At 40.8% G+C, this 10,345-nt stretch overlaps 2 protein-coding genes across 2 annotated transcripts; one reads left to right on the top strand and one right to left on the bottom strand.

Annotated features, from left to right (window-relative positions):
* Nucleotides 1-736: 736 nt before the first annotated feature.
* mfsd1l (major facilitator superfamily domain containing 1-like) lies at nucleotides 737-5,326 on the bottom strand. The gene is made up of 13 exons (XM_079214554.1): nucleotides 5,257-5,326; nucleotides 4,182-4,282; nucleotides 3,784-3,893; nucleotides 3,643-3,698; nucleotides 3,401-3,544; nucleotides 3,145-3,303; nucleotides 2,917-3,032; nucleotides 2,699-2,799; nucleotides 2,477-2,588; nucleotides 2,235-2,372; nucleotides 1,787-1,926; nucleotides 1,571-1,682; nucleotides 737-1,453 (listed from the first exon to the last, which is right to left on the bottom strand). The coding sequence occupies exons 1-13, from the start codon at nucleotides 5,276-5,278 to the stop codon at nucleotides 1,319-1,321; spliced, it is 1,446 nt and encodes a 481-aa protein (XP_079070680.1). The 5' UTR covers nucleotides 5,279-5,326; the 3' UTR covers nucleotides 737-1,318.
* A 1,786-nt stretch (nucleotides 5,327-7,112) lies between these two features.
* eme2 (essential meiotic structure-specific endonuclease subunit 2) lies at nucleotides 7,113-10,338 on the top strand (the record flags this gene model as incomplete). The annotated part of the gene is made up of 8 exons (XM_079236126.1): nucleotides 7,113-7,554; nucleotides 7,954-8,075; nucleotides 8,182-8,268; nucleotides 8,357-8,481; nucleotides 8,615-8,693; nucleotides 8,897-9,012; nucleotides 9,113-9,302; nucleotides 9,471-10,338. The coding sequence occupies 8 exons, from the start codon at nucleotides 7,113-7,115 to the stop codon at nucleotides 9,624-9,626; spliced, it is 1,317 nt and encodes a 438-aa protein (XP_079092252.1). The 3' UTR covers nucleotides 9,627-10,338.
* Nucleotides 10,339-10,345: the final 7 nt, after the last annotated feature.

Raw genomic sequence — 10,345 nt, 5'->3', positions numbered from 1 at the left:
AAACTGCACAAGCTGTAGCAAGTTAAAAAAAACTGCACAAATACTCATATAGTGCAACCCATTCTTTTTACCTTTCTTTCTCTGATGGGAGTGCACATTTTTAGGAATTGACTAATAGCATTCAAGCTAGGCGCCTTAACATTAAATGATGTGCCCGTCTGTATCATTTTAGAGGATGAGTAAGTTCTCCTGCATTTTAGTTAGTTACAGCTGATGTATTCTATTTTCAGAAATAAAGAAAAATAGCAATTAAATGAATGGCAACTTAAAATATAAATTGGCACAAATGGTACAGCAAGTAATGTGCGCAGGCTCAAAGGAATAAGAGGGAAATGTGTGTATACTGAAAACATGTCACTCTTACTTGCCATATTTGCCCGTAGATATTTAAAAGCAGTCTACATTTTCACAGTTGTTGACAATATGATGGGTGTGATATGAAGCACTGTTATCATGACTAGCTCCCCTAAAATACCCACACTGACCCACAAAAAGAAACCTGGAAAGTAGAAGTAAAAGTCATTAGGATAAACAATCTCTATAATACCATGCTTACTACAGGAGCAGTAGACTTATCCATTGCAAACAAATGTCTCAAGAGCTCTACCTATTGGCCGTAATGTGCAAAACATTCTGTGATCTATTTAGAAGAAGATTACACATGTTAAACTGGTCAATCTGATATTGCATATTAGGATTGTAGAGAAATATCTGGCTCTGTATATTCTCCTTCTTGGTGAGATTGCACTCTCAAAACAGCATTTTATTTTTGCGGTTGTAAAACTGTTTAAGATCCCTTCTTCAAGAACATTGTGAAATCTCTAACATTGAACAAACAAATAGGAGGTACAAGTGTTTCACGATAAAAATCATTTAAAAAAAACAAACAGGCATTACATTTTTATGACGTGCATGTTAGCGGGAACATTCCCACATTTGATGTGGATGCCCAATCAGTGTTGGTGGTCAATTGACTGCATCTACCATATACATAAAAGGTGTCAAATATTTCCTTTATGATTAAGCGACCTAAATTACGTTCACACAGTCAGTTACGGCAGTACAGTTGGAAGCTAAAGCTTTGAGAGAGTTTGATGTTTTACTTACCTGTGCTACTGTAAATACGGTTTAACAGGGATTTATTGATTCCCACTCATTAAACTGCTCCATTATCTGCAGTAACAACAGCAGACAGAATGGAGAGGTCATGTGGTTTTCAGTGAGGTGTTCAGTACATAGAGTCCCTTTTGAAGTGTTATATGTAAAATACAAATATAAAAAGAGAAATGTTTAAACTTGAATAAAATGTGAACAGATCTTAGGAGTTTTCAGAACGAGATCTGACCGCCTCGTCCTCGTCCTCCTGCTCTTCCTCTCCCTGGTTGAGCGGCTCTCTGTCGGAGTCGCTCTCTGCCTGGCCTGTCCTCTTGGTGGTCTTGTTCAGGATCCCGCCCTGCAGAGCAACACATATTAACTGAACACACTGTACTGTATTCTGTGCTGTAGTCAGCTGACAATAGATACACACAGAACATTTATAAAATGATGCACAGACTGTAAGACGTCTGACCTGTCTGTGATCAACAATGTTGAGCAGCACTGCGGTGACGATGCAGCTGATGGTGTTGGCCAACATGAAGATCATCATCCTTTGCCAACGCCACAACGGAATCTTAGTTTCACTGGTCAGGAAATGGAGAAAGCATTGAGGGTAAGTAAAGCTCTAACATTCAGCATGGACCATCAAGTGCACTGCAATGAGATCCTTATCTGAAACATTTACTACCTGGACTTGGTGCCCAAAATCTGCCCAACGACAAGATTTGACAACCCAATTCCAACCATCTGTACGGAGGTGGCCAGGCCCATGGCTGTTCCCAGAGTCGCCTGAGGCACCACGAGGGGAATAGACGGCCACATGCTGGCCTGGAATACAGCACATATAGTTGAAATTAAAGTAGAGCACAAATACATTTTCACTACCCCAAAGTATTCGAATTGAGACAAATGAATCACTTATAAACAATGTATATGCCACGAGTCCTTGATCATTTCTATAGGACTAAAACCAATAAATGAACTACCTGAGGGAAAGCAGACGTTAGAAATTAAAATGTTTAAACAATGGCTTTTTTTGTTGAAAAAAAAAATTAAAACAAAATATCAAGAGGTTAAAACATAAAAAATGTAAATTAAAATATAAGAAATAAACAATGGCTTCGACATGAACTCACAGCAGCAAAGGAGTAAGTGATTCCCAGCCATATGGTGGACACGAGAGGAGCAACAAAGGTGAAGGCCAGCAGTCCAAACACAGGCAGCGTGAGGACGGCACAGCCCAGTGCAAACACGCCGCGCAGCCCTACGTAATCCTGGAACAATCCCAAGAGAGGGTCACGTGTTACACCAACTGACCTCCACAAGACTGCCTTTCGAGCTTAGAGTGTGGAAACAGCTTTAGGTTACATATGCTTACAATGAGAATGCCCACGCAGGCTGAGAGGACCAGTGAGCTGTCATATACCGCCCCGGCGACATAAGCCGCCTCCTTCTGAGTGTAGCCGCTGTATTTATCCTGAATGAACTTACTGGACAGAAAAAAATACAGCAGTATGTTAAAACATAATTGTTCTTTTAAGCGTTTATGCCCGGAGTTCATTACAATACAGTGATATAAAACCTGTGTCGATAGATCTACCTGGCATCAGCAATGAACGGGAAGATGCCGTTGTAGAAGAACATGATGGTGAGCACCAGCAGCCAGTATCTTAGCGACAGGAGCTTCACATCCTGAATCCTCTACACATGCACACACAAACAAATGAGGTAATCGTTAATTTAAAGAAAATAAGTGAGGTCAGATTCTCCATCTTTGCACTTTATAAACAGGTTATATGTGAAAGGTACAGTTCGTACCACTTTGCGGGACTGCTCTTGGATGGCGCCATCGAGACCCAGCTGCCTCATACCGATCTTGTCCAGGCCACTGACCAGAACGGCAGACACAAAGCCCAGCACACATAGTAGTGCCCCTAGAACATATCATGTGAAAAATACTCTTACTTGAACCTTTTCCTTTTCTTTTAAATTTCATTATTATTGCCACAACCCTTGAGGTTTCTCTCCCCTTTATGTATTACCTACCACCCCAGAGTGTCCACTGCATGCCATACTTTTCTTCGAACCTTTGGGTGAGGAAGAAGTTCAGGACTGAACCCAGGCGAGAGAAAGCCAGGGTCAGACCGAAAGCCAAGGCTAGCTCCTTCCCTCTGAACCAGAAGGCTGTGATGCGGTTCTGAACAACTTATAAGGAAGTAAAATGAGAAGAGCAGTTAAGGAATATTCCTCTGAGTTAACGCCGCTAAGAGTACGTATGTGACCTCTGGGACGGTGGCCTTACTGGTCAGAGATCCATTGCCTGATCCAAACAGTAGTCGCCCTGTGAGCATGAGCGGCAGCAGATAGGGAGTTCCTTTGAAGTGGGAACCCAGTGCAAAGAGCGACGAGCCCAAAACACACAGAAAAGAGAACAGAAATACTCCAACTGCAGAGAGGAGAAAAGGTGAAACGGTTTACCACGAGTTAGCATAAATCAGTTGTTTGATTTGCAGGAAAGATATTGATCTATTTTTGTAGACTTACAGCGGTTTCCTAATTTGTCAATCAGGAAGCCAGCCATAATCACCACGACTGCATTCCTGTTGATAGAAGAACAGAGCAACTGTAACCGTTTTCTGATAAGCCGTTATCAGCCTGCAGTCGAGTCAATAAGTGTGCACTTACGTCCAAGCATAGATGGCATAAAGAAGATTGTATTGCTGAGGGCTCATCCCTAATCCCACCACACAGTCAACTGTGCCATTGATTACGGTTGCATTGGAACATGTCAGGTTCTGCCAGATGAGGGGAAGCCAGGGATTTAAGTTATTATCCACACAGAATGGGACTACAGATGCAAATTATCTGAAGATATAATCTAGTACAGTGCATCAAATGGTGACATTTATGTTTGAACTGTACATGGCTCCTTTTAAATAAAGATAATTAAATTAAATGATCTAACTAGCCACAAACTGAGGACGAAGCTGTAATTTTGACACCAAACTGCAAAGACCCTGGAAATCAATTGATATAGATGGTATCTTTAAGATGGTCTGTCTGCCCTGCTACCTCTCACTTACCCCTTGGAACTGATCCTGCAGCACACTCGGGATGTCGAAGCAGAAGTAGGAGCCAAATGTCAGCAGGCAGTTGAAGAACAGCACCACAAAGCGGTAATACACTGTCAAAAAAAATAAACACAGAATGTTAATTTCTCCTGAAGTTTAACGTTCATTGAAGAGCCCGACTTCACTCTGAAAGTCACAACATGGACAGGAAGAGATGCACACATCCCCGGACACTTCAATCACATGTACACCAAGAGCAGCTTGTCACAAAGACTGATAAAGGAAAACATTCCTGCCCACTGCTATAAGACTGTATAATAAGTCACCTCTGGCCCGATCCTCTGTAAATTAATCCACATCAATAGCGCCTGCACTGCTTTTGTTGTTTAGTCACTTAAGTACATACTTCTATTTCACTGTATATACACTTCATAGACATTTTTGCACTTTCTTTATGGTTTAATTTTCTTAAATTGAATACGCTCTGCCTACTATTTTTGATTCTTCTATGTAACTTGCTTGCTGCTGACACAAACACATTTCCCCGTGGGGATGAATAAAGTATACATCTATCTATCTATATTTTCATTGAAAGCTCATTTAAATACATTGGCAGAATATATTCCAAACAGAAAATATGTGAGCACCCTGATGGAAAATCTTATGTCATACGCCTTTTATTCATTATTGGTTTTGACATAGTGCTTTTTTTTCACACAAGCTTCTCATTCTGCATAGCAAACCCTTCAAGTGAAGGAACAATAAGAAGAGCACATTTTTAAGTGCATTTCCTTTCATTCAGCCAAATGGGGAACGTCGTGTTGTTTACCTCACTGGGGAAAAACAACTGCTTGTGTGAAAGAATTTCAGCTGAACTTACAATTCATTTCTGCTACCAAGTCAGGGTTTTTAGTCACGTGAGCTCCTCAGCAACACTTAGCTAAAGCATAAACTGCTGAGTTGGTCTTTTAGTGGCCCAGTTGTTCAGGGAAGTACCGACATAGATGTTTACGAGGCAGACGACTGGTTTTCGATTTGTTGACAACAGTATTTTCTTTGTGGGAAACAAAACTCTGTACGGACCTACCTTTTTCCGCCGGTTGCGTCATAGTGAGTAATAAAAAAAAAGGACAGTAGCTATAAAATAAAACGTCCGAATCCCATTCTTCTTCAGTGTTGTTTACATGAACATACTGGTGAGCAGGACCACAGCTCTTTAAGCTGCATGGAGGCACCTTGTGACGCGCGAGGACGCAGCGGGTTGTTTGGAAATCTACTCGCGCTGTCTGCTTCTCGTGGGCAATAATTACAGCACCAGTCGTAGCAAAGCCGCGACTGCCCCCTATTGGCAAAGAGGATTATCACCCTGCAGCTACTTTAGGTGAATGCAGGGTTTAACTTTGTTTTTATTTTGAGCAATATTAAACTATTTTAAAACAACTGCCTGTGTCATCTCAAAGATATTTTATTAAAAGGAGTGAATACAGTGAAAGCAGAATACACCTGAGGCATCTTTCAAATTGTAACAATTTAAGTTGGAGCCATTTTTGCTAAACCAAACACACTGAAATGAATACCATGTTAGTCTGCTCCTACTATATAAAATTAAATATACTGTCAGAATATTTTCTTGAGCCTGTATTCACCACCAGTGGACATATGTTATAAACACGTGATAAACCTGACAAAACAACTGCTGAATTAATAAATCCAATATTGCATACCTATAATACATTTATATAAAATATACAGTCTCATTTACATACACAGTTAGTAATTTTTAGCTGTTTATATGAAAATGTAAGAAATAATTCAAGATTCAAGATATCTTTATTGTCATATGCACAGTATAACAGGCAGTTATTCTGTACAATGAAAAGCTTATTTTGCTGGGTCCTCCTAACACAGAATTACAATAAACTTTAAGAAAAAAAGATAAATAAGGCACAAAATATAGTGACAGTATTGACCCAGTAAAATAAGCTTTTCATTTTTTTATTTATTTTTAAATTGTCCCCTAATATCGAAGTGACAATCTAACAGTACATTAAATGTGGGGGAAGCCAAGACCCTACCTTACTAGGTTATATTGGTAACCCCACCTAACACGGGAGGCCATCTCATTCTCCACACACCTGAGCGCCACCGCACACACTGCGCACTCAGAGCAGTGCCGAGCTCACCCGGTAACTCTGAGAGTAACACGTGTTCTAGGCGTGTCCCGAGCGCTCTTGCCGAGTGACGACACTGCTTGCCAAGGAAGAACAATATCATACTTATCTTGTATGTGTTGTACTGCATCTGGCCTCAAAGTAATCTGGCTGCCCTGGAGATTTCATATTTGCATTTTTCAAAAGAAATACTTAATAAAAGCCGAGAAATAACATTTTAATATATTTTATATTAATTTTATTTTATATATTATATTTTTATTTTAATGACCTTCATGTTGGGAAATAAAATGTACAGAAGGCATATTGTTTATAGACGTACTGATTTAATGAATGTGACATGTTCACACGTTCACCGGAAGTTTGCCCTTATTTTGAAGCCAGTTCTTACACGCTCGTACCGTAAAGCTTAGTACAAACACGTACCGTGTTCACAGGGTCCATCTCTATAGAATTGAATCCAATTTGATATCAAATTCTAGTAAATATATCATCATGTAGAGTTAAATATGAACACTAAATAGAGTAAAACATACTCTGAATTATTAACTCTGAGGCAATGGTAGATGTTACTCTATTTAGACAAAAACATATAACATTAGTAAAAATGGTCTGCCTCTTTTGAAAATGTTTCTAATGAGCTACCAGGTAAAGGCGCGTTTATCACCTTTTGTCCCTCAGCGGACACCGTCGAGACGATCTAAACATAATCTATCTGTTACAATGATCCGATGCGTTCAAGGGGTTTTTGATTATATTTTAAACGTATGAAATGTCTGCTTTGCGGAGAGTTAAAACATGGGAAATATCTGAATCCGAGGAAAGCGAAGCGGAGACAAAACGTGATGAGGGTGTTCAAATAGTAGCGATCAGCACAGCGGAGGAGCAGAGTTCAGACAAGTGCACAACTCTCCAATCGTCGTCACCCACAAACACGGAAAGCAGCAGTCACACTTCTGCTTTGTCCACTCCGCGACCAGATGGACGTGGCACACCAAGCCCTGCAAGGAAACGCCGCACCAAGGAGGAGGTAGAGGCGGACAGACAGACAGCCAGAGAGAGGAAGGAGGCGAGAGAGAGGCAGAGAGCAACGAGAGCCCAGGAGAAGGAGGAGAGGAGACGAGAGCAGCAGAGGAGGAAAGAGGCTGCGGAGAACCTGAAGCGTCTCCGGCCAGAGAACTGCCTGAAGTGTCTGACTGTCTGCGTGGATCCAGGTACGCCGTGCTGCCTTCAGGTGCTCTCGGAAGTCTATTCCACCGACGTGATTGGAACAGCTTGTCAACAGTTGGGAAAATATTGATAGAAAAAATACAATAATACATGCTACGAAATCCGCATACTGCAAACATACAGGGGATATTGATTTAAAGTAGAATATTTTTATTTGATATTTACATTTTAGGAAATGTATTTTTCCATTCATTCTTTTTTTTGATTTTGCCACAGAAGTATAACATAGCTGAATGGCTGTCAGTTTGTAATGTGTATTGCTTATATAAGGAAGTAAGTGCAAACTTTTGACAATGACAATTCCATGCAGGACAATTCATATTTACCAGGCCTCATGCACAGGTGTTCATCTAGAAGCCTGTCTCTGTGTGCTTTTCTTCCAGCCCTTCTGCAACAAGATGGCTCAGACATCTTGCTGGACACCCTCACTGCCTTTGAGTGGAGGTTTACTATCGAGTCCCAGCAGATCCCACACAGCATCGCCTGGATCCGAGATTTACCTCAGGTAGTAGGCACCTCATACTTCTCGTGAAATTTGCTGTATTTCTACTGCCTAACATATTCTTACATTCTCTACTACCTCGGGCTCATTACGGTTTTGTCTTTTGCAGGGGGAAGATGGATCGGTGGAAGAGGAGCAAGTGGCTCTGGTGCTGGGTCTCAATGACTTTGTGGAAATGGTGATCTCTGTGAAGAAAGTAAGAAACCGTTTGAAGGTGTAATCATTTAACTTTGATGCCAGTCTACATGATGGCCCTCCTCTGTGTCATTTTGTTTCCACTGCAGATGCTAGACAGCGAGGGGGAGGAGTCAGGGACGGGGTCTTTCCTCGGTCCAATATTGGAGTGTCTCAACCGGGATGCTAAGAAGGTGGTCACTCTTTTAGTGACAGACTCTCAGCCAGATTACAGGTCAGTGTGTGTCTATGACTGATTGTGGCCTCTGATGGATAGATACTTTCTTATTGACCAAGTTTACACACATATTCTGCGTTAGCTTCCATGTACACACTCTGATCTGACTTATTGGTTTATTTACCAACAGGTCAGATGCTTATGGCGTGCATTTACTAGATGAGATCCTCCAGTCCAAATCAGGGTTGGAGAACCTAGACGTCCAGGAGGTCAGTTTACTTTGAATCTGAGGATTAGTTGATCTAACATGTTCTATTTGTAGATGTTGCCACTCACCTGTATGTTTCAGAGGGTAAGAGAGAGCTAAACAGTGTACATACTTGTCACGTTCCTGCACACTTGGTGATTTACGATAAGTTTTAATGATTTAATTAAGAGGGGTGTCTTTGATATTGTCTCCATTTCTCTCCAGGTTTTTGTGTACCTACAGCTCTGTAAGAATATCACCCTGGTCTTCCTGGGTGGCTGGCAGGAGGTCACTAACCATGTGTGTGCCATCACCAAAGCCTTATCAAAGCGCCCTTTCAAGTACGAAGCCACTTCTGTCATCATCTCACATTAACAGACAAGGAAATCTTACCTGACTAAGCTTACCTCACTTTCAAGATGTCCTTCCATGTATTTTCAGACTGCTGACAGAGCGAGGAGAGCTGCCCTTCTGTGTGGACGGTTCATGGGCCAGCGGGGTTCGGGTAGAGAGGGATGGCTCGGGGCTGATCCAGGTCTGGAGCAGGCAGATCCAGCAGCTGAACAGAGTTAGTCCTGCTGTGGCCTCCACTGTGACTGCAGCCTACCCGTCTCCGCAGCTGCTGCTGCAGGTACACCACCTGATGATGCTTCAGTATGGTCTTGTAGAGCTCAGTGCATAAAGAGGGGGGTCCTGAAAAGCTTTACAAGCTTTCTATGTTGTTTTCTATTGCTATTCATAACTAAAAACCTTTTAGGATGGATAAAGAATAACCAATTTCCAATGTGTTTTTTTTTAGGTGTACCAGAGCTTAGAGTCAGAGGATGCCAGAAAGGGGCTTTTAGCTGATCTCTTAGTGAAAAGTGGAGGTAAAGAGAGACGAGTGGGACCGGAGATATCAGCTAGAGTTTACCGCTGCTTCACTGCCCACAACCCGCAGCTTGTCCTGGACTGATCTGTCCACTTGAGAACCAGATGGACGGATGTCAGCGAGGATTAATCTGGTATCTAATGACACTTTGTCACCACTAGGTTGTTAATGTGTTAATGAATTGTTTACAAGCTAAGAATATGCCTTACATATCATGTCCACCTTCCAGTAAAGCACTATTTATACTCATCTGAACTTCAACAGATTTGAGGAATATAATATATTTAGTAAAATAACTAGTTATATGATTTATACTACCTTTATACAATATTTTTGTTTGTTGAACAAATGTGAGATGTATTGTTATAGTTAGAGGAACCTTGATAAACTACTTTTTTTTTTTGTTTACCTGTAAAATAGCCTTTACAATGAGCTGCAACAGAATGTTTTTTGTTTTATTTTAGAGAATTTCCAGAGTAAGAAAAGTAATAAACAAACTGTAAATAAAAAAACAAAGCCTAAAAAAAAGAAGCCAAATATTGATTACAAAACACATTTACAAAATGTAATTTCCATTGTATCAAAAAAGCAACTATTTTTCTCCCTGGAGTCTATCCCTGAAATAATGTTTTTGTCAGTCTAATCTGGCAAACTTTAGGCCTTCCAAAGACTGACTGGTAGATAATTCTTCTTATTTTTTATTAATAACTCAATTATATAAATTGGTGAAGTTGTGAATGAATAACCAGGATGTCACTCTAACATCTAATCTTGATTAAATGTCTTACTCACTACACACTCAC

This window comes from Taurulus bubalis (genome assembly GCF_910589615.1).
Source record: "Taurulus bubalis genome assembly, chromosome: 2".
Lineage (NCBI taxonomy): Eukaryota > Metazoa > Chordata > Actinopteri > Perciformes > Cottidae > Taurulus > Taurulus bubalis.
This window is presented reverse-complemented; position numbering and strand designations above follow the sequence as displayed.

Bases quoted from the DNA above. Each gene is read 5' to 3' on its own strand.
- mfsd1l (XM_079214554.1), bottom strand. From the start codon at position 5,278: ATGACGCAACCGGCGGAAAAAG. The intron at 4,283-5,256 runs GTAGGTCCGTAC...TTTTTTTGACAG, and splicing joins GACGCAACCGGCGGAAAAAG to TGTATTACCGCTTTGTGGTG. The intron at 2,589-2,698 runs GTAGATCTATCG...TTTTCTGTCCAG, and splicing joins CCGTTCATTGCTGATGCCAG to TAAGTTCATTCAGGATAAAT.